Source organism: Lynx rufus, unplaced genomic scaffold (assembly GCF_022079265.1).
Source record: "Lynx rufus isolate CCGP_SWC_20201006 ecotype Redwood Valley unplaced genomic scaffold, mLynRuf1.p SCAF_8, whole genome shotgun sequence".
Lineage (NCBI taxonomy): Eukaryota > Metazoa > Chordata > Mammalia > Carnivora > Felidae > Lynx > Lynx rufus.
The window spans coordinates 60,561,712-60,585,678 of NW_025814896.1; the positions used below are offsets into that span (position 1 = coordinate 60,561,712).

At 40.6% G+C, this 23,967-nt stretch overlaps 1 protein-coding gene across 3 annotated transcripts in view; it reads left to right on the forward strand.

The window, feature by feature from the left end:
- Nucleotides 1-23,967, forward strand: part of AFF3 (ALF transcription elongation factor 3) — a 576,751-nt gene that overhangs the window by 543,515 nt on the left and 9,269 nt on the right. For all 3 annotated transcript variants that reach the window (XM_047069771.1, XM_047069769.1, XM_047069770.1), the window contains 7 exons: nucleotides 98-219; nucleotides 9,537-9,600; nucleotides 11,928-12,064; nucleotides 16,836-16,907; nucleotides 18,526-18,619; nucleotides 21,935-21,984; nucleotides 22,138-22,361. In XM_047069771.1, coding sequence (XP_046925727.1) covers nucleotides 98-219; nucleotides 9,537-9,600; nucleotides 11,928-12,064; nucleotides 16,836-16,907; nucleotides 18,526-18,619; nucleotides 21,935-21,984; nucleotides 22,138-22,361 — 763 coding nt within the window. The remainder of the gene's footprint in view (nucleotides 1-97; nucleotides 220-9,536; nucleotides 9,601-11,927; nucleotides 12,065-16,835; nucleotides 16,908-18,525; nucleotides 18,620-21,934; nucleotides 21,985-22,137; nucleotides 22,362-23,967) is intronic.

Consider the following 23,967-nt stretch of genomic DNA (forward strand, 5'->3'; position numbering starts at 1 on the left):
GGGATCATCAGTTCTAACAGAGAACACAAAACAGTGGGTTGTTCTTTCAGCCAGGTGGCCAGTTTCTGAAAAGACTGGTGTGTTGTTTTTTGTTTAGAAAGCCGCTCACAACAATTCCGAAAACGTTCTCCACAAGTCACGGCCACAAACAGAGCCATGGTCTCCAGGTTCCAACGGCCACAGGGACTGCAAGAGGCAGAAACTTATCTTCGATGATATGTGAGTGTGGACTCTGTCGATGTAGTGAGGGGCAAAGTTAAAACAGAAACTCTGTGGGTAGAAGGGTTATATTCATGACTTGGTCAGGGAAATGTTGCCCTCTCAAAGAGAACTGGAGCTTACCTTTGAATGCACCCCTGAGTCCCGGGGAGATTTTTGAACAGCTAGAACAGCCAGAGCTCCTGGGGTTGCCTCCAAGATGTCAGGAAGCTAAGGCAAATGGCAGTCATGGGTCTTACATCTCTAAGCAACTTCATTTTGGGTTGTTGGCAGTTGTATGCTACCAGAAAGAGAAGCATTTTTGTTTTTGTAAATTAGAATGGGCAAAGAATAATAGTGGTTCACTCCTGGCTTGTTTCCTCTAAAATGCTACATTCTTTATAATAGCATAAACAGTTCACACAGGAAAAAAAATATCCTGTCATCCTTCCCCCAGCCCTAGTGCTGAAACCCAAGTATTACTTCCACTCCCAGCATCAATTCATAAAAGGAGGAGAAACAAGAGAAGATGAATAAAAAGTAACATCCTGGAATGTTCTTCAGATGCTGAAAATGACAAAGGAGAAGTGATAAAGTGATACTGAAAACTGTTTAGGCTCTTGGGGGGAAAAATATGTGTCAAGGACAAGCCTGGAAGACAGAAGATATGGTTTCAAGAGTTTGGCTTGAATCCTGTTTTCAACGTTAACTGTTCAACAAGCACCCAGTGCAGGTCTGTGTGAGGCACTCCATCAAATCCTGGGGGTGGGGACAGCATGCAGCACTGAGACATCCTGTCCTCTAACTGCTTACAGTCTGGCTGAGGAGACAAACTACAAACCCCTCACCCCACCTAAAACTGGAAAAGTTAGGGGTGCCAAATGTCTTCGAGTCCCAGCTTCTTTATTAGGAAAAACAACAGTCATGATACCTCTCTCCTGAAAGAAAGTTCTCCCAAGACCCAGTTAGTTGAGATCACCCAAGGGGGACCATCCTTGCAGAAGTGATGACTATTGCATCCTCATCTTCCATCCATCCTCTCCTCCAGCCCTGGCTTCACCCAGAGTACAGACAAGTTCTACTTATTCAACCCTACAGACTTCTCTGCGAAATGAGAATGTGCCGTTAGAGTCCTCAAATTATTCTTGGACTTCAGTGAGCTAATTAAGGGCACAGAATTGGGGAGTTAAAAGCCAAATCCACATTTTTTGTTTGTTCCACTTACTGAACACATTCCAAGATAATTGGATTTATGAAAGTTTTAAGAGTAGCCCAGGAGGACAGGTGTTTTTCTCTCCTTCCCATGGCTGCTGCAGCAGGATTTGGCCCCAGGCATGCTCTCCTGGCCCTAACCGCCTCCCCTTCTCCTTGTCTTCTCCACTGCCCTAATCGAAGAGGGTGGCCATTAATCTCCGAGGTAGGGACATGTAGTGGGAGGACAGTCCCTTGGTCAACTGCATATATAATTAGTGTTTGGTAGTCTTACTTGTTCACGTGAACTCTAACCATTTGTAAAAATGGGAGATTAAAATTGTGTCTGATGACAACGTGGCAGTTTGCACTCAGAAGTCATAATCTAACAACATGATTAAACACAACGTGCGTTAGACACTAAGGTGCTTAAAACATCCAACATTTCCAACAGCTGATGTTAAGGGGCATGGTATTTAAACACACGTAATACCATTATTACGTGTATTAATGCAATCATAATAAACATACATATAGAAAATTTAAATATAAGGAATTATCCAATGTATGGACCAAAAAGCTAAGTCAAAAATAGCAACAACTAAATGGCCGTACTTCGATCTGCAGTTTCTTGGACTGTTTACAAGAGGAAATGTTTCTCAATCTGCCGGCACTATTGCTAATATAATTTTTTCACGATCTGTGTCAACAAAGAAGCTGTTATCATTCGTTCCTCCCATTAGCAATATGTATAATTTTTCTGGCTGACAGCTACAATAAAACTGTTTCTCTTTTATGGATATAGATATAATAGAATAAAAAGGCACTTGTACGTATCCGTCATACGGAGAGATAGATGTCATGTTCCAATTGCCATGTGTCCCAGTTGATTTGAGATCTGTAACAGTAAAATAAACATGCAACTCAAACAGCCACTCAACCACTGAACTAAGAAAGTCTCCGGAAGACCCTTGAAGCTTGAAAAACAAAACTAGGCATTGTCTTTTCCTTGAAACAATACAGATCACTGTCCCTTAAGAAATCGCTGCGCTAGGAAGTCACCTAAACTTGTATAAAATGTCTCCCACGTCCAGTTGGTATGTGCTGAGCACTTACTAAGTGCCAGGTACATTGGCAGAAGCTAAGATATGCAATTCATGAATCCTCAGTTATTAATTCAGGGGAGAGGGAGGCACATGGGTGGCTCCCCTGGGAAGGTGCCTTGGGACCACAAAACTTCAGCCTCCTGCTCCTCTCTGTTCTTCACCAGCTTCCCCACCAGCAGGGTTGCTAACAGACGAGGACCTGGCCCCTGTCACTCTCCTTGACTTTTCCCCACTGAAGGTGTCAACAAGCAGTGAAACAACCAGAGAGGCTACCAGTAGAAAAAAAAGAAAGACCTGGAGAAATAGCTCAGGAGCAATTTAGAGTTGATGGAAATCCAGTTATAGTGATCCAAAAAGGAACAGATGCCATTACTGTCATTTACTTTTTAAAGCTGCATCATGTAGCTTTTAGAAAAAAAAAAGTAAACTCATCCTTTTGTATTATAAATACTCGTTAATGGTTGAATAAACATGCAATGCAGACAACAGCTGAATTCAGTGGGCGATTAATAACAAGTGTTGAATGAACACAGCTGAATTAGAATAACAGCGCTAGGAGAGTAATGCCTGCAGTTTTTTCACCATGAATATAAGGAATCTACATGCAGGTAAATTGAAATTCATGGGTTCCTAAGCCCCTTTTCCTATGTTACTTACCAATTAACTAGGCACCAGTTTGTGTCTTCAGGATGCAGATGGAACTGAACAAAATAACACTTATTTTTTAAATGTGATCCAGGTCAGCTGGTTCTGCGTAATTTGCAGGCTCAGACTGGTGGCAATGTGATGGCACCTCCTCCCTGACATTTAGCCACACTCGACATCCACTACTTGACAGCCCCGGTTTTAAGGTGACACCGGTGTGATTGCCAAACTTTTGTTTAAAAAAAAAAAAATCTGTAAGAATTTATGTCAATGAGTGACAGCACTAGATTCAACTCAAAGCCCAGAAACTGATCTTATTAGTGTGAAGCCACGAGCTGTAAATTACTTTGTGTCGTAATTAGTGACAGGGGAGTTCTTGGCCCTGGAAAATCGAGAGAGAACAACTGTGTCATGAAGGCCTCGGTACAGAAGTCCTGAGCAAAGCTAAGTGGTGAAACGCTTGGCTGGGAAATCAAGTCTCCTTTCCCACCAGCCATATTGCTGTGTTGGGAAGCCAGAGAATCCCTAGTGCCAGAACTGCCTGCTGCTCCCAGAAGCATGTACTGTCTCCTGCCCATATTTCACAAGGAAGAGTCAGTCACGATCATCACATTCAGCAAAACCACCAAACATTCCATCTGTCCCCGTGGCACCAGTAACTGGAGCCCAGCTACTTAACTCTCCCAACATTGAGAAGAGACTCCCTCAGCCACGCATGCTGAAGGCCATGGCGTGTGAAATGTGACTGGCACGGGAGGGGAAAGGATTTGGCATTTGTGATGTAATTATGCTCAGCAATCTCCTAGCTAAAAGGATTTAATTTTATAGAGGATGGGAAGAGTCTAGTATGTAAAAGGTCAGATCTCTTGTGGCATGATTTAGTCAAAGGACATCAACTAAAATCTTTGAGTAGGTGATGGTACAACGAGGCGAGGCACTCCCACGGGGGGCTTGCTGTGGCCATTGCTCCTTTCCTGAGGGGCTCCCCTTCCCCACCTTTCCCGGTAAGCCAGTAGTATGCCTTCCTGTTCTTCTGTATGGAATTTTCTCCTTTATGAGATCCCTCTCAGCCAAGTTTTTATTTTTTTCTTAACTGAAACCAAGAGTGAAAGAGAAAGAAAAAGACTAGGCTTGGGATGGAGACGTAGAGGCGATAAGATCTTTCAGATCTCCCTGACTAAAATCTTCATTCTCTGATCATTTTAAGGGTTTTGTAAAATTATTTTATTTTAAATGTCACACCCAGAGAAGAACAACAATCAAGCTGATGAGTTTCCATTTCAATAGAAAGTTGCTTTTGATTGAATGACAAAAACCTGCCACATTTAGTCTGTGCATCTTGGAAAACGCACACTGTTTTCTGTGTGTGACCGAGAGAGAACACAGTCGTGTGCAAGAGCCTATGGTGTGTACAAGACACGATGCATGATCACCTGTGCTTCTGAGAAGCCAGGTTCTAGAGACTCTGGGGTCCCAGCCAGCATCAAGTTCATGGAAACAAAAACTGCATTTGAATCTTTGCTGCTTAAATTCAGTCTACCTGCTTCCTTCAAGAAGCACTCATAAAGCCAACACTGGCACACCAGAGACGCTGACCCTCAAGTGCCCTCATCAGTAGTGTTCACTTTAGTAGATTAAAAAGAATTACAGGCTCCCCTGCTCTCTAAAGTAGAGCATTCCTATGAAACCATTTGTAAGTCAGAATGGTGTAAAGCAAAGAGTATCCCCAGTTTTCTGAGAGTTCGCTTGGCATTACTTCACTTAAAGAAAGACCTACATTAGTACAGTTAAGGCTTTTTTCAGAATAGTGAAAATCCTCTTCAGGTTAGTGAAAAACATTTCTAATCTAGGTCTTTCGTAAAAGTGAACTTTCAGAAAGCAGGGGGATGCCTGTACTTAACTTCTTACATGTCCTTCTTTGTGAAGAAAGTACTTCAAAGCTGGGGACACAGTAACGCCCATGGGGCTTATCAGATGACAAGCTGACAGGATATCGGATGATGAATTCATTTGGTATGCAGTTGCCTATTTGTCTCATTTGGACTTCATCTTCCCTAAGGAAATTATCCAGATTTCTGCTGTGCCAAGGAACCTGTTTGTTCAAACACATTGAGCTCCCATCCCTGCCAGTTTTCACAAAACAGGAGGCTCTGCTGAGGGGGGTGGGGGGTGCATTTCACAGAGGTAGGAATTACAGAAAGAAGGCTGCCAGCCTCTCCATGGGAGACCATTCAACTCCATCTCAGCCACAGAACAGAACAAAAAGCAAGGTTGCTTTAATACTCCTCTGCCAGAAGAAATATCAGGGTAGCTCAAATCCTGTTGCTGCCTCAGAACTGAGGTTGCATGTTTATAGGGGTGATAGTGGAAGGGTGAGGAAAAGAAAAAAAAACATTCTATTTGGATCAAGTGTTCAGATTGTTTTTGTTGCAAAGAGCTCTTACAACAAAGATACACATGGCCAAGGCTTGGCTTTTAAAAAGATCACTTGCAAGCCCCATTTCTGAAGAGCCCAAGATACATAGTTAGTTACACTTATGATGTTTAATTGAACTTTTATTAGGTTGGTTCATGTGTCATCGTAAGCTACCATCACTTTGAAAGAACAATATGAAGAATGCTGTTACTAAATGAAAACTGAAAACTCTAGGCTTTTCATGTAAAAAAAACAAAAACAAAAACAAAAAAAAACACCAAAGATTAGATCACAAATCTGTTGGAACACTGAGATAATTAGATTTTATTGTAGTACCTTGGCCAAGTTGTAGTCTGTAACTGCCACAATGGCGACAGTTTTACTTTCCTCCTGACTGGGACATTGCTGTCAGAGTGATGCCTTCATCATAGCATGCATCCACCGCCCTGCTGGACAGTCTCCAGTGGTGTCCCATTAGCCCCACTGCCTTTATAATGTTCTAATCTAGGAACGTGGCACTAGGAATCACCTGAAAGGAGAAAATGAGCCAATCATCAGGCAATCTTCAGTGACTCAGTGTAGTGAGCCCTCCATTATATGCGAGGATGAGAATTGTGACTAATGTGTTTGTAAATGGCCTCTGGACGGTACATTTTTTTCAGCATCTCAGCTTAGTGTCAGCTGCGTGATACAGTCAGAAAATTAGATGTGTTACTTACCCGCGTACACTATTGTGAGAGTTTGTGACCCAGCCTCCATATCAGATTTAAAAATACATTCATATGCTTCAGATCAAAACAATGTTGATTAAGGAGCATATATTAGGAATCAGGAGGCCCCACCATCCTTAAGGGCAACTTTGAAGGTTAGTAAAAACTAAGATGCCATAGCTTATTGCCAGGAGAATCCTTTCATGAAAACGAAATGCATTTGAAATGATGATCTGTTGGTGACAAGGTCTACAAAACCGGGCAAGAAAAAATTGACCAAACTCATATACTAGAGTGTGGAGCAGATAATGATGTGGAGAATTTCAAGTTGCCATGGAGACGTTCTCTGGCTCATTGGCTGCGATGCTGCACCCCATCAGAAGCCACCACTCTCCTCTAAGCTCAAAATGAATTCAATGCTATTCAAAGAGGATTCATGTACCTTCTACCATGTAGAAGCCTAAGACTATAGGGTGGGGAAGATCAAAGAGGTCCCAGCACAGTCCCTGCTGAAAATGTACCAGCTGCAGAGCTGCCCACATGCAATAACTGTAGCCATACCCCTCCAAAGGTAATTAAATGCCTAGACATGTAGTGTAAGTAAGAAGTGGTATCTAGGAAAGACCCAGATGAGCATGGACCAGAGTTACCAAGAAGGTCTTATGGTACAAGAATTTGAGGGAGAGGTAGCATTTGGCTCATAGAAGGCACTCAGTGAATGTGCACTCAGAGAGCAGAATATTCTAAGTGAGAAGAAAAGGATGAGTAGAGAAGCCCTAAGACAGAGATAGCATGTGAGCAACACAGCAAGGAGACCACCCCTCGCCATGGCTACAGTTGTGGGGTTACCAAGATCAGTGGGGGCCTGAACTGAGACTTGATCCCAGAGGATCTGGAGATTGACTTTAGATCTGGAAGTAGTATGGTGATTTAACGAAAGCCATGTTTTACAAACACTGGTTAAAGGTTAAAGCTCAGGATAGATCACAGGGGAGTGAAATAAGAGGCCAAGAGAGGTGATGAAAGCCTAGGCCTCGGTAGTGGATGTGGTCACTGAGAAAAGGAAGGATGTTTAGGATGCACTCATAACATCTGATAAGAGGGAAGAGAAATCGATAAAGACCCCGGAACTCCTCTCTTGAGTGGATAGGCTCTGGGAACTCATCTGAAGCTCAGGTGTCAGGTCTGGGTCTGAGCTAGAGGTAGGGTCTGCTCTTCTACACTGAGGCATTCCACAAAAGGACAAACAATAATGCAGAGGACTTTTAGGGCAGTGCAACGATTCTCTATGATACTATGATAATGGTGGATAAATGTCATTATACATTTGTTAAAACCCACAGGATATACAAAACCAAGAATGAACCCTAATGTAAACTATGCACTTTGGGTGATAATGACAGGTCAGTGTGGGTGCATTGATTGTAACAAATGTCCCACGACTCTGGTCAGACCTGTTAAGGTAGGTAAGGGAGGCTGATGGGAGAGGGGCAGGAGGTATATGACAACTCTCTAAATTCTCTATACTTTCCATTCAGTTTTGCTGTGAACCTAAAATTGCTCTGAAAAATAAAGTTCATTAAAAAAACAAAGATAGCAACAACAAAATAATGTAAATTACCAGAACTGGAATCCAAGACCAGTATTCAGTGTGCATTCAAAGGTCAGTGTGTGGACAAAGAAGGGAAAACCACCATGTAAAGGTGAAAACCCATTCAAATGGAAAAAGTGTGAACTTCTAGGAGATGGACTGGAGAAAGTAGAGCCAGTAGGAGAAGCATGGCCTTCCTATGAAGGAAACCTCAGACCCCACCTGCCACAAAGACCCACCAAGATGAATAGAAGGTTTCAGGCCTGAGTGGCAAGAAGAATGATAGAGGGCTGATGAGCCAAAGACAGGGAACTTAATTGTACACATTAAGGGAATTCTGCAGCTCTGTTCCTCATTTCTTTGTTGGAAATGTTAAATATTCCCAGCACATTATCACAAGAATGACAATATTTTACAGGGGAATAAAAGACCAAACGAAAGTCCTTTTTGGCCTCTGTGATTTGTACTTGAGACTAATTATTATAAAAAATAATAATTATTATTATTCATTATGATAATGGTTTGATTGATTAAAACCATTAAAATGAAGGTAAAACTTTGGGATTGCAATGTCATTGTCACGGTATGCATGGTTTTTCTAAGCATTTTGACCTCTTTGGATAAAAGGATGCTTTAACCACCTAATAATGCGGTAAGGAAAAAGACCCATTAGAATCTCAAAGAAGAGGGTTCAGAATAAGCATTTAACAATAGATGAGTCAGTCCATGATTAATATCACTACTTATGTCTTACTCTCATTCAGAGAGTCCTGGCTTATATTGGATATTCATGAGCAAGTCAAATTTATTGATTATATAAAGACCCATAATATAAAAAAGTTTATGCTGATGGCACCTAGAGTATGTAGATTTTTAAAAATCTATCAGACTAAGCATTTAAAGGTACTGTCTGATAAGTAGCTTCATGTAACTTGGGGTCATTACACACACTCAGATCAGTCTCTGTATTAATTACCTTCATCTCCCAGCAGAGTTAGTGCTGGCCAGGGTTATTGCTTTAATAATGCACATGTCTGCTGTTAATGTTTACCAGCTAGCTAATCAGAACTCTAGAGAATACATGCCACGTTTGCATTGTTACAAGGTAGACATCATTTTACAATTAACTTCATTACAACTGGAATATAATCATACAGTATTACCTCTTTTCGTGTTTCACTGTGAGGCCTTAAAATAATTAGATATAGATACATACAACTGTAGGTGCCATTTATGCACATAAATGACAACTTACCTTCATAAGAATACATAAATATACTCACCCAAACATATCTGTGCAAGTATTATGAGGTGTATTTATGATCTTTAAATTAAAAAGGGATTGTTTTATACAAATATCATGTAAAATAAGATTTTTTACTTGTTTTCTTAACCATGCAATAAGAAATCTGATTCACAAATTAGACACTGGGGAACCATGTTAAAACCACTGTCAATGTAGACTGTCTGCACATATTGAATGTGTTTTGAATAGTTAATTTAAGAGAAAAATAATTGTGATATTTTACATACAGGAAGTAATTTGGGAATGCAAAAATGCTTGATTCCATATTAAACAGACTTTTAAAATTGTGATTCAAGTTTGAGCAAAAAGAGAAGAATGTTTTCCAAAGATCTTGCACTTACACAATAATGACATTTCATATTCTTTCCTGTAGGCCACGCAGTGCAGATTATTTTATGCAGGAAGCTAAACGGATGAAGCATAAAGCAGATGCAATGGTAAGACCCTTTTCTTTCCAGATATGTTCTTCCAAATTATGTTTGTACTGCAGCTTCATCACTGGGGCAATATAGCTGGGGTAATTATAAAATCTATTACAAGGATGGCTGGGTCTGTTAAATGGAGAAATGTTTATATAATCAAGTGCTCATAGCCCAATAAATTATGACTTCAACCAATAATGTCTGACTGGGAGAAAGTCCCGGATAAATGAATATTTCAATTTAGTTCTAAGGTTTGAATAGTAACTAGAGGCAATGGAGTCAGTGGGTGGTAGTATTTTTTTTCCTTTAAGAAAAAAAAAAATCTGGGTTTGCATTTTTCTCTCTTGTTAGCCTGGCCAGCCCTTGGCTTGGTCCCAGGATCAAATCCCTTTTCAAGAGGACTCATGTTCTGCCTGTGTATCTGCCAAAATTAATACTTCCTGTGAAACTGTACAACACAGAAACCATTATACTGCACATAAGACCCTAAAGTCACCATGATTTGATGTCTTCCAAAAAAATAACTTTTCTTACTTGGATAATCTCCTGTTTTGGAAAGTGTGAACCTTCCAGGCAAGAAATAGAAAACCTCTGGGTTTTTCTGAAAGAGATCACATGGTTGGTCCATCTTAGGTCTCATCCAAAGAGACTCCTTCCTACCCAGTAATTCCAGTTCTGTTCCCCTCCAGCATTCCCAACAGATTAGGGTGCTGGAGATGAATAAGACATTTCAGATGACCTTCAAGGTAGTATTCCAGTGCTGAAGGTGCTTACATCATAAATGTACCCCTCCCCAGTGTCGCTGATGTTGCCAAACATTTATTTGTCAGAAGATCACTGTCTAGGTACACTGATGTGCAAGGAAAATAGGCAGAGTTATCAGAAAGTAGACAAGAGAAGTGGGAGGTACAGTTCTTGTCGTCACAACCCCACAGTCTAGTGGAGAGTTCTGGTCACCTGAAGAAGCTGATGCATGATCGCCATTGGAGAAGAGCACAGAATTTTAAAGCGGAATGAAATTTCCTGCCTGAATCATGCAGTGTTTACCAGGAGTGTTCGTTCCATGTCGTGTTATCCCACCTGACCTTTCCTTTCAACATTCTGCTCCAAGCCACACTGGTGCCATCCCAGCCTCTGAGCACACCTCACTCATGCCAGCTACCGGGCCTTTTCAGCAGCAGAGCCACACACACACACACACACACACACACACACACACACTCACTCACTCACACATACTCACACCTCCACTTCCTCCACAAATCCAGCCAAATCATACTATTCCTTCCTATGGCCATTTTCAGGTCTCTTCCCTGAGCCTCCCCAGCCTTTCTGCAGCCCCATGACTTGCTCCCTTCCTATCATCTCTTTGCATTGTACTCTCTGCTTTGCATTTTGTTAGTTAATCACAGACTGCCTTGCACTTTGAACTATCTTGTGGGTGCATGTTTTCTCTCTCCAGATGTATTCTGTGTTCCTGAAAGAAGCTTTTGTGTATCAAGTACACACTGCACAGAATCGAGTGCTGTAGAAAACACTTGTTGAATGAAATGACTTCCTTAATTTGAAAGCATTGCCAAGAAATATTTCTCTATAGCCTATTAGGATTATAAGCTATTTGAAAACTTGATTTGCCAAAGAGGGAGTGTTGCTCTACATTGCTGTTTTCTAAGGTATCCGTTACTAATGAGAATTGGTTTCAGAGGCAAGACTTAGATTAGTAATTTGTGTAATTCTGTTCTGATTGATGAATAAATATGTGAAAGCTTGGAAGAGTATGCAATCCAAACTTAGAATATGTAATTATCACTGAAAGTGATACATGTATATGGAATATACACAATACATGTATATGGAACCAGGAACTTGATGTGTAAGTTCAGATTTATGAGAACCTGATAATATGAAGCTGATTCTTGGTTATCCTCACTGATGTGGAGAGAAACTAAATAAATTTAGACAACTTGAGGTAATCATCCCAAATAATTTTTTATTTGGCATAGCATACAGGGACAAGGAGTGAGGTTGCCAAGCAATTAGGGGTTAGAAAGAAGGAAACAGAAATTAGAACAACCATGCAGTTCTGAGCAATTCTGATTGGCAGCTGTTGTATGGATCTGGTACAATTCTGTATATAACCGTTCACCCACTTACCCTAAACCAGTAGCAATTTGCAAAAGTAACTAGAGAAGGAAGCATCCTATTTCTTTCTTCTCTCGGCTCCATTCACAGGATTTTGGAACTCAGAAGTCAGGTTTCTCAAATAAAGCATATTGACTATGTGACAATGCCATTTTAAAAACTATACTTAAGGAAGACACTGTATTAACTCTGTTGATCAGGTGGAAAAGTTTGGAAAGGCTTTGAATTATGCTGAAGCAGCTTTGTCATTTATTGAGTGTGGAAATGCAATGGAACAAGGCCCAATGGAATCCAAATCTCCCTATACAATGTATTCGGAAACAGTAGAGCTCATCAGGTAAGCACCACGTCTTGCTGGGGGAGTGGAAGGGGTGAGGAATGTATGTCAGTACTATGAATACAGAGAAAAGAATTCCAACTGCACTATCAGCTACCAAGAACCAAGGTGCATCCTCACAAAGAACAACATAAGATTTTGCAAGGCTCTTTTACACACCCTGCCTCCCTTGCTCTCTTGTGAGTGAGCAAGAAAGCTCCTATAACCCCTGATTACTTCAGAAAGGAAGCTGAGTCCAAATGAGATGTGACATGCCTGCTTCACCCAGCTGAGAAGTGGCAGATTTTGAACTAAATTCACCTCAGTGCTGCTTTTTTTTTTTTTTTTTAACCTGATTCAGGTTAGTATAGTCTAAATCTTAACTCCATCAGTAGATGATTCAGGAGTATTTAACGAGAGGAAAGAAGATTCGGGGTGGGAGGGATTTTAGGAAGGGAAAGCCACCCTGTGATATGCTGTCTCAGAGGGTGCTGATGTTGTTTGGTCTTAAACCTGAATGTGAGCACCATCCCCCACCTGGGTTGAGACATTTAATGTGAGCAGATACAGGGTTTCTGACATGGGCATATCAAGGGTTGGATGGGAGACTCTTGGCTTCCATCATGGAGACCCAGAAAAGCACATCTTCAATGTTTTTTTTAGTGAACCATTAAGGAAATTTCATCCATGAGCCATACGGAGAATCTTGTCATATAGTTTTTGTCTCTATTTAGTCAACTGCTTAGAATAATATCTAATACCCATATGTGAAATTATTCTTCCCCAAAACTAACTTTAAGAGACTTTTCTAATTCTGGAATTCTTTGCAACCTAAGATTAGATATTTTTTAACATGCCCCACCATTCCAGATGAAAGATTTCTAGTCCCCTTGGGTTATAACCTTTTTGATCTGAATTGGCCCGAAGATACAATTTGGTATTTTATACCATTCTCCTTCAGTAAATAGGTTCCAGCCTTTGAAACTGTCATCCCAGCATCAGAGAATATATCATCTTCAAAAAGCACCTCTTAAGAACGTTTTAAAAGTCAATACTGTCCAGTCATTTTTCTTATTAAAATATTTCTACTACGTCAGTGTATTGGTGATTCCTTCATACTATTTACATGATATGTATGCTATTTTTGTCAGTGAAAAAAAGAAATCACCATAGTAAAATTACTGTATGAGATCCTAGATCGTCACATTCCTTCCTCAGAATAAGGCACAGACTCAGATACCCACAAGCAGTCAGGGAAGAACATGGTGAAAGTAGATGGGCACAAAATAGTAAGGTGTCCTAGAATGTGAGTGCTTTGAACCAGGGAATTTGGGAGGAGTCTGATTTGTTTACTGATGTATCCCTAATCCTTGGAACAGTTCCTGAACGTAGTATGTGTTCAATAAATACTTGAGGAATAAATAAATAAACCAGTCACAGGGCCTATGGTGAACTCCAGTGTGCACGGCCCCCTTTAAGGCATTCAAATTTTAAAAACAATCCCAAACAACAATGAAAGCCTGAGGGCAGTCAAATACATCTGGAGGTGCTGATGTGCTACACCTGCCCTGCACCAGAGTTAGGACTCTAGTGTGTTCACTGATATAAGTATCATTGCATGATGGAGAACAAAATCTATTTTCTAGATAATTCAGACTGAGTAGAATCCCTTGAACTAGTCAGAAAACTAAGACAAAAGAAAGTTTTCTTATCCGAGTTAGAAAATAACATTAATTTATTACTTATATCTGCATGTTGCCCACCAGGCTTGAGACTCTTCTCCCCCACTGAGAGTCAGTGGGGGCTGGGAGCCCTGGCAAGGGAGGATCTCACCACAACTGTCCAGCTCAGGCTACATTCTTTGTCCCCATAGACAGAAGAATTCCTTTCTCCCCAAGGGATACCAAGTGACTGGGGACACTGGCAAGTGGACCCCTGCACCACGAATCAAAATGGTGCCACAAAAGCTCTGAAAATTAGATTGTAATTGGAACTACAGCCCAGAAGTAGGCCAGGACCTGCCTGCTAAACCTAAACAGGGTGACTTCCTTTTAAAATAAAAGATTTAAATAGAACCCTGGGTCTCCTAACATAATAACCAAATGCCCAAGGTTCAATAGAAACTCACTCATCATACCAAGAAACCAGAAAATCACAACTGGAATGAAAAAACACAATCATTTGACACCAATCACCAAGGTAAATCAGATGTTGGAATTATCTGAAAGGGATTTTAAAGCAGCCATCATAAAAATACTTCGATCAACAAATGGTGATAAATTCTCTTAAAAGAACAAAAAAAAAAATAGAACATCTCAGCAAAGAAGTATAAATTTTCTTTAAAAAAAAGAAAAAAAGAACCAGGGGCGCCTGGGTGGCTCAGGTGGTTGAGCAACCGACTTCAGCTCAGGTCATGATCTCATGGTTTGTGAGTTCAAGACCCGTGTCAAACTCTGTGCTGACAGCTCAGAGTCTGGAGCCTGCTTCGGATTCTGTGTCTCCCTCTCTCTCTGCCCCTCCCCCACTCATGCTCTGTCTCTCTCTGTCTCAGAAATAAACATTAAAAAAATAAAAAGAACCAAATGTAAATTATAGAAATGAAAAATAGAAACAAAGATCTCACTGGATCGGCTCAGTAGTAGCATGGAGATATGCTGGTTCGTAACCCTCTCAGGAGATTCCCAGGTATAATCTGAAACCAGGCCCTGTACATGGGGGCCAAGAAGACACTGGGGAAGAGGCAGGCCACTCCAGGTTGGTAGGTGGCAGGTTTAATAAGCAAAGAGAACTTACATGTAAGACTTGTCTTGAGTGACCATAAAATTAATGGATTCCCATACTTGCCCACCAATTCTTAAAGTTTATATGGAGGCCTTAGTGAGTTCACTCAAGTATACTGTGAAGGTGTTCTTAACACCACACGCTGTCTCAAGGTTGTGTCCTTGGAGCAGCCTCTGGGAACAGAAAAGGCAAATAGAACCCACATTTCAAGGACAAGGGAGGAGATGAGGCTCTGATCATCCAGGTCCAGCTCACAGGTCAATTGGCAGTCACATTTTTTTGAAGACCTTCCCCAGCAAGACAACAGAGGATAGAATCAGTGAACTTGAGAACAGAAAATAGAATTTACCCAATCTAAGCAACAAAAAGAAATAGACTGAAAAAAATGTATAAAGCCTCAAGCACAATGACAGAAGATCCAACACGCGTCTCATTGAAGTCTCAGGAGAGGAAGAGAGTGGGATTAAAAGAGTATTTGAAGAAGCAATGGCTGAAATTTGCCAAATTTGGCAAAATATATAAACCTACAGGTACAAGAAGCTGAGAAAAACCCAAGTAGGATAAACCAAAATAAATGCATGCCAAGACACATCATAACTACATTTCTGAAAACTAAAGACAAAGGAAAAAAATTCTGAAGACAACCAGAGAGAAATGTAGGGGAGCACCAGTTTGTATGACAGCAGACTTCTCATCTGAAACCATGGAGGCCAAAAGGGAGTGGCATGACATTTTTCAAGTAGTAAAAGAAAAAAACCCATCAAAATGAACTTTAGATGCAGGGAAACTTCATTATACAGGAATGACTAGGAAATAAAAATATTCTCAGATATGAAAAACTAAAAGTATTTGTTTCTGACCTATAAAGATGGGCTAAAGGAAGTTCCTCAAACTAAAGGAGATGACAAATGAAGGAATATTGGAGTGTCAGGAAGGAAGGAAGAACAGTGGAAGAACAGAAATGTGGATACATGCAATAAACTATCCTCTTCGTGAGTTTTATAAATCATACTCAGTGGTTAAAAAAAACTGGGGACATAATGGACATAAATGGAAATAAGGTTTTCATGCTCCACTCAAAGTGGAACATGTTAATACCCATGAATTGTGATAACTCATGTATATTGTAAATACCCAGAACAACCACTAGGAAAACTGCAGAGATCTATTCAAAGGCACTGCAAATCTGCATGTTGTAGACCTAGTATAATAACAGCATCATATCTTGAGCAATTTACAATGACCTTCACAAATACTATCCTTGTAACAAGGCTGTATAATCAGCAGTATTCATCATATTTTATCAATAAGGAAATCGAGGCTTAATGACATTCATTTGAGCTCTCACAACTAATAAGAGGCTGAACCAGGATTTGAACCCAGGACTCTGACCGTTTCAGCTATGTGTGCGCTCTCTCAAAGAGTCTGTAAGTAACTTGGTATATTATTGGGAGAGTGAAATGGCCATTTGTCCCCTTGATTAGAGAAATAAATGGGAGTAAGTAAAGTTCAAAAGAGCCACCTTTTTTAGGACACTTACACAGCCATCAAAGTAAGAGCTCCATAACAATGAAAAAGGGGTGAATCCAAGCATTCATCTGAGTACAAGGAGTGAACATTTTTCTGAAGGTTGGTTTGGAAGGATTGAACTTCACTCAATCTTGTCAGCCACTCAGCCATAAGTCAAAATTTTATAAAAATGGATGTGTCACTATATTCATGGATAATATTTGAACTGGCCTCACTCTCAACCACCGGTAGCATTTGAACTTGTATTGTTAAGGGGGAGAAAGTAGCTGGACAATCATTAAAGTCATTTTGTTCTAGTCATCACAGTAGTGTAATGCTTAGGGAAAATGGGGCAGCATTAGCTAGCTTTTAAGAATTAATAGCAAGTGCTATGAAAAACTAAGTTTTGGGGCAAAGGGAACCACCATCATAGAAGATGTTCTGTTGTTAACAAGAAAGCTTTTTTTTTTCCTTTGGTTTTTCATTTCTTTTTTTCCCCTAGGTATGCTATGAGACTAAAAACCCATTCAGGCCCTAATGCCACACCAGAAGACAAACAACTGGCTGCATTATGGTAAGTGCATGATATCAACTTAAAATAGCCTCCACAGCCATGTATACCTTCATTGGCAAACCAACTGCTGAAATGTATACATTTTTCTACTACCTTCTATCATGCAAAAACAAATTCAGTTCTGATGGTGGCTGGGGTGAGCCCACACAATTTCTTGCTGGCCTACCAAGCATGATGTGAATTCACAGTGATTGAGAGTCAACAGGTTCATTACACAAGGATAATTTTTTCTGTGTATTTGTATGTATGTGAGTGCATGCACAACTTTAAAATCAGGTAGGTCTGTGTTTTAATAATTTGAATGTGAGTTGTGCCAAATGTAATTTCTCTTGTGTTTGACACTCTAGACACGATCAAAATAATCCATTTGTTCGTTTACATGTGGGATTATTATGACTAAAACAAGATGGTGCCCTGAAGTTCTCAACACATCAAAGAAACAGCTTATTACACTGTAATAACAGAAGCATTTCTTTTAAACTGTTCACCAGCATGTAATAGATTTTTTTTTCTGTATCTGTGGTGATTACAATGGTAATGACTATGTGAATATAATAATAACAATTTTCCCCATTATATCTCCTTGGAACACCTCACCTCATTCTCCCAAATCATAGGCCACCTGTCTTGGTTCCTCCTATATAGGGATCCAACATTTTTTGCTCTCCAGTGGTTCATATTCTACTCTAGAACCTGATCTGCAAGTCAGAGAATCAAGTCTCAAAAAAAATAACAGCAACATTCAGAAAAGAGAGGGTCTCAGGTAGTTTTGCATTGTCACACCATCTGCAATTTTTTGTGCTCAGAAGACACTAGTAAGTTGTAGTTGGTACATTGGCATTCTAGCATGTCAGCACCAGAACTGAGTTAGCAAATAATTGAGGGAAAAGCACCAGGGAAAAGCGGAGGGTATGTCTCAGTAAATGCTTTCTTCGTTGTTTTCAAACGTAAAGTTCCATTATTAGGATTAACAAATTAATGATGATTAATACCTAATATTATAGAAGATAGAATACTAATATGTAAATAATAAATGTAAAATAATGATACTCTCAGCCTTGAGTTTTTGCTGTTTATAAAGTATTCATATATATTAATTTGAACTACTTATACAGTCCAGTAAAGTAGTTTAAAAGTGAAGGGAATACAAACAGGTGGAAGAGCTGTTCTTTCAGCAAAGCCAAAGGTGCAGAAGTCAGGGCACCAGAGAAATCAAAGTAAGGTGGCTCTGCCCTGAAACTCCCCCAGTGAGTTTCCCAGTGACTGGGAAAGCCCTGTGCTAATGCTCCCTCACTCCTCCCATGGAGAGAGACTGTCCTCTAGTGGTGGAAGAAGAAAATGGCCTGTCCCTTGGCCCCAACAAAGAAGCAATAAAGCTATGATATAGTGGTAGATATGTTTATGGAATAACTCCTTGAAGTTTTGAATTCTATCTTTTGAACTAAGGGAAGGTCAGATACTTTTCAGACGTAAATGTAAGTTTAAAAATATTACATATATATAATCATGATATAAATGCTGAGTGCCTTAGAACAAGAGTTTTGTTTTTTTTTTTTAAGTCTTGTTTGCAAAGGACATACTCATGCTTTCAGGGCCCATTTCTCTCTTTCTGCTGCAGTTATCGATGCCTGGCTCTCCTGTACTGGCGGATGTTTCGACTCAAAAGGGACCACGCTGTGAAGTACTCAAAAGCACTTATCGACTATTTCAAGGTACTATCTGGCTAATGGGCAACATTATTGCTTGTATCCACTGGTCTCTCTGTCATGGACATTTTCGAGGAGCCTGGTAGAATTCATGGCTTTGGGGATAATACAGGAACCCTCTGATATCAACACTAACCCCCTTTATGACATACTCATGGTGTTCAAGGCTCAAAGAATGGCCTTGAGAGTCCATCTAATTTATCTCCCTGCCTTGTGTCCAAGTATTTTTATGGCCTCAAGAGAAAGAATACTGGTGTCCTAGGAAATTCCTCTTTATAGCTAACAAATTTCTCATGTTCCTTTAGAGCTTCTTCCTCTTAGAAGTAACTACTTAGAACTTCCTCATAGCTCTCTCCAGTAGCTAATTTAACTTTTAATCAAGGCATTGTTTTAAATGATAAGAAATGGCTTGTTAGAACTCAGAGGTAGTGGGTAAATATAAGGGTAGAATTGGAAAATATGCTAACTTTTCCCTATCTCAGGAAATGAAATCATTTTCATTGGGAGAATAAAAAAAGAAAACCTTCTCTGATGTACTTGTGAAGTGGACATGAAGTTATTCATTTGAGATTTCTCAGCCCCTTTGCTGTCCATTTGTCTATAGAAACAAGAAATTATAGCATTTCCACCTCCACCAACCCCATGTCAGATACACACCATCATTTTAGATCCTTTAATCCCCAACCTCCACTTCTTAGACATCATCTCAGATGACCAGGCTACGTTGGAGGTTCTGTGGGCTATGACCAGCATGCCATTTCCTTCCTGGTCACGTGTGTAAAGTAACCAGGTGCTAAGGCAAGGAGATAACTGTTTTGACACATTGACCATTCTGTGTCATAATGACAAGAACAGACACTGAGTCTATTCCTTTACTTCCAGAAAGTCAGAATCTAAGAGCTAATACTAAAGAACGTTACTACAGTCAAAAAAAGAAAAGAAAAGAAAATGCTTGAATAAAAAAGGAATCTGAACTCTGTAAGCTACAGAGATTACAACATAACTTTTAAGGGATATAAGAAGTTCTTAGCCTATGTATGCCATCCATGAATATGTACAGAATGGACAAAGAACACAATTTAAATATCAGAGTTTCCCCTCCAGGGGCTATTGGTGGCTACCCTTAATTAAAGGCCATTTAAATGCCTTTACAGTATTAAGTTCAGAGATTATGAGGGCACCTGGGTGGCTCAGTTGGTTGAACATCAGACTTTGGCTCAGATCATGATCTCATGGTTTGTGGGCTCAAGCCCCGCATCAGGCTTTCTGCTGACAGCCTGCTTCAGATTCTCTGTCTCCCTCTCTCTCTGTCCCTCCCCTGCTCATGCATGTCTTTCAAAAATAAATAAGCATTAAAAAAAAAAGATATTTTATTAAAAATAGACCTACCCTATGACCCAGCAGTAGCACTTCTAGGAATTTACCCAAGGGATACAGGAGTACTGATGCATAGGGGCACTTGTACCCCAATGTTTATAGCAGCACTCTCAACCAGCTTATGGAGAGAGCAGCACTCTCAGCCAGATTATGGAAAGAGCCTAAATGTCCATCAACTGATGAATGGATAAAGAAATTGTGGTTTATATACACAATGGAGTACTACGTGGCAATGAGAAAGAATGAAATATGGCCCTTTGTAGCAACGTGGATGGAACTGGAGAGTGTTATGCTAAGTGAAATAAGCCATACAGAGAAAGACAGATACCATATGTGTTCTTTCTTATGTGGATCTTATGTGGAGAAACTTAACAGGAACCCATGGGGAAGGGGAAGGGAAAAAAAAAAGAGGTTAGAGTGGGAGAGAGCCAAAGCATAAGAGACTATTAAAAACTGAGAACAAACTGAGGGTTGATGGGGGGTGGGAGGGAGGGGAGGGTGGGTGATGGGTATTGAGGAGGGCACCTTTTGGGATGAGCACTGGGTGTTGTATGGAAACCAATTTGACAAATTTCATATATTAAAAAAAAAGATATTTTAAGTTCAGAGATTATGAAACCTTCAGGTGGCAATGATAATTTGTCCATAAGCAAAGTGTTTTATCAATACAGAGCTGCCTCTCAATAAAGGACTTGATTCCCACTCATGCTTTTAGTCACAGGGCTTACTGGTAGTAGAAGAGGCATGAAGGCAATAGTAGAATTTCCACCTGTAAGGCCATTTCTTACCATTCTGGTAACACCTCCGCTAAAAGACTAAAAATCACTCACCACTTCATAAAGTCCTTTTTAACCAAAGAAACACCTTGTCTCTGGGGTACCAGGCTGAGGCTGTTTTCCTCTCTCTGGAAGGCAAAATTCACATCAGTATCATAAAGACCATTTTTTTCCGGGGTGCCTGGGTGGCTCAGTCGGTTGGGCGTCCGACTTCGGCTCAGGTCACGATCTCACGGTCCGTGAGTTTGAGCCCCACGTCGGGCTCTGGGCTGATGGCTCAGAGCCTGGAGCCTGCTTCCGGTTCTGTGTCTCCCTCTCTCTCTGCCCCTCCCCTGTTCTTGCTCTGTCTCTCTCTGTCTCAAAAATAAATAAACATTAAAGACCATTTTTTTCCTTAATAGTCCCATAGACTTATGTCCAAGAACGCATTATCAGACTCTCAGAGAGGAAATCTGTCTGTACATTTAGCAGCTTTCCTTGCCAAAGTCAAAACTTCTTTCAATGCCTGATGCAAACAACTGGCTTATGTAACATAACATCCTAAGTCAAAATACTCAGATAAGTCAGTTTTTCAATACTCTGTTACGCACATATATTTTAATTTGTTCTTTTAGAAAACTTCAACAGCACTTTCCTTTAAGACAAATACTTCTAAACTTCATAAGTCAAAACAATAGAATCTGATGTCTCATATATTTTCAGCCATTAAACGTATGGCAGTGGTTTCTGTAGATATGCCCTACATTTAAATATAAGGTGTTCCCCGTGGGTGTGGCAGGGGGAAGGTGCGGTCCTGCTCCTTTTTTCCTTTTCAGAAAAATTAAGCTAGTTGAAAAAACTTAGGCTGGTTTAGGATTCAACAGACCCTTAGGATTATGATTTAATTTGGTACACAGAATTTGGTGCATGAAAACCCAGCCTGTGGGTTGAGCTCTTCATTGTAGCCCATGGTGGATGCCTGCAGGCCATGCAGCTGCCCCCACCAGCTTCCAGAAAAGAAACCAGTAGCCTAGTAATTGTAACTTCCCAGATCCAATTTCTGTGAATCTTTATTTTATCTGCAGCCTCTGCCATTACGTCTCTCAAAGGTCACCTGAGAACACGTTATCGTCAGCTGTTTAAACTTAAACAGATGGTACTCACTGTCAACGTTTTTCTTTTCCTGCAGAATTCATCTAAAGCTGCCCAAGCCCCATCTCCATGGGGAGCCAGTGGAAAGTAAGTTCATTTCTCCAAAGTAAAGGTGATAAATGAGGCACTGCATGATGCTGGGCCATGTGCTACTTTGCTTACAGCACCCTGGGGGGCTGTTCTACCCCACCTGGTACCAGCCCCCCTACTCTTGTTTTTTTCTACGCTCTCCCCTTCCAGGAGCACTGGAACCCCATCCCCCATGTCTCCCAACCCCTCTCCGACCAGCTCCGTGGGATCTCAGGGGAGCCTCTCCAATGCCAACACCCTGTCCCCTTCCACCATCGTCAGCATCCCACAGCGCATCCACCAGATGGCAGCCAACCACGTCAGCATCACCAACAGCATTCTCCACAGCTATGACTACTGGGAGATGGCGGACAACCTGGCCAAGGAAAACAGAGGTGTGTGAGCCTCTAGGAAGTGTGTGTGTGTGGTTCCAACCACAACCCAGGGAGCCAGCCTGACGCGGGACATCATTGAGCAAGTTTTCATCATTTACCAGAGGAGACAGTAGAAGCTGTGCACAACTTTTCCTGACCTCCCACCCTCACTCAGGGTCTCTCGTGCCTTAACCTACCTTAATCTTGACTATAGGAGATTAGAGATGGAGGTGGACATAGATATGATACAGATACATAGAAATGGTGTAAATACAGATAGAGATATATACACATATGCTCTTCTTTGAGACTGTGAGCTCCGTGAAGGTAGGGGTAACGTTCTATTCAGCTTAGTGTTCCCAAGACCTGCACGGTGCCTAGAATACAACTAGGGACCTGCAACATTTAACTATTAATTAATGAGGATGAATGTTCCTGGCTGCATAAGTGATAGCTGCTTGCCACTGAAAAGAGAGTGTTTTATAGGCAGCAGTAAGTTCTATTTCTCTTTAAGTAAGGTTTGTTTTCACAGATTATAAAACAAATGCATGCCTACTGTGGCTAAATTTGTAAAGTGTGGAAAACTACAGGGAAAAACGTTTTTTAATTATCAGTAATCTTATCACCAAGAGATAATTACTGTTAACATTCTACCGAAGTTTCCTCTAGTCTTCTCCAAACATGCACAATTCTTGCCAAAATAAGATTATAGTTCATATACAGTTTTATATCCTGTTTCCATTTAACAATATCAGGCATTTTCCCATGCCACTAACTAGTTCAAAAACGTCTTTTATGATGTTCTAGAAGACTGTCATAATAGTGGTTTTACAGTCATAAAGTATCATGATTTCTCAAAACCATTCCCTTCTTGTTGGACATTTATATCACTTCCAACTTTTGTTCTACTACAAATAATGTTATGACAAATCTTATATAAATCATTGTCTATATTCTGATTATTTTCATACAAGGGAGAATTTGAAGGTCAACAGCTATAGATTCTTTTAAGATATATATTGTTATATATCTTAATATATATTAACTTTTCTCCCAAATGATTATACCGATTTACTACTCTCCCTCCCACAGCAGGAGAGCACAAATCTGAGTTCACTTTCAAGCCATTAAGTGTGAATTCTGTTCCCACAAAAGCATAAGCTTCTGAGGACAAGACCAGAATGTTCACAATGAGATGAGGAATTAATGGCATAGATAAGCACGTGGGTCCTGAGTACATGAAATTGGAAATAAAACCGGATAGTACATAACATGCATCCCAGAGGTGACACACCCTGAAAACTCTAATGGGAATGCCAGGGAGGTCAATGCCAGGGGACTGAGGCCACCAGGAGAGGCCTTCTAGAGGAATTGACAGAGAACAGGGTTTGGAAAGGCAAATAGTCGTTGTGTAGCTGAGATGGAGTGGGGTGGGCATCCCCAGTGGACACAACAGAAGGGACAGGACGTATAAAAATTGACATGGCCAGTTTGGGAGACCCTGAACAGGCCACACTCCAGATGGCACTGCCAGCTGCCTACTGGATGTCTCCTACCAGAGGGCTCAATGCTACATGTCCAGTGTAAAGTCGGCATTTTTCCTGGACCTGCCCCCTCCTCCCCAGTT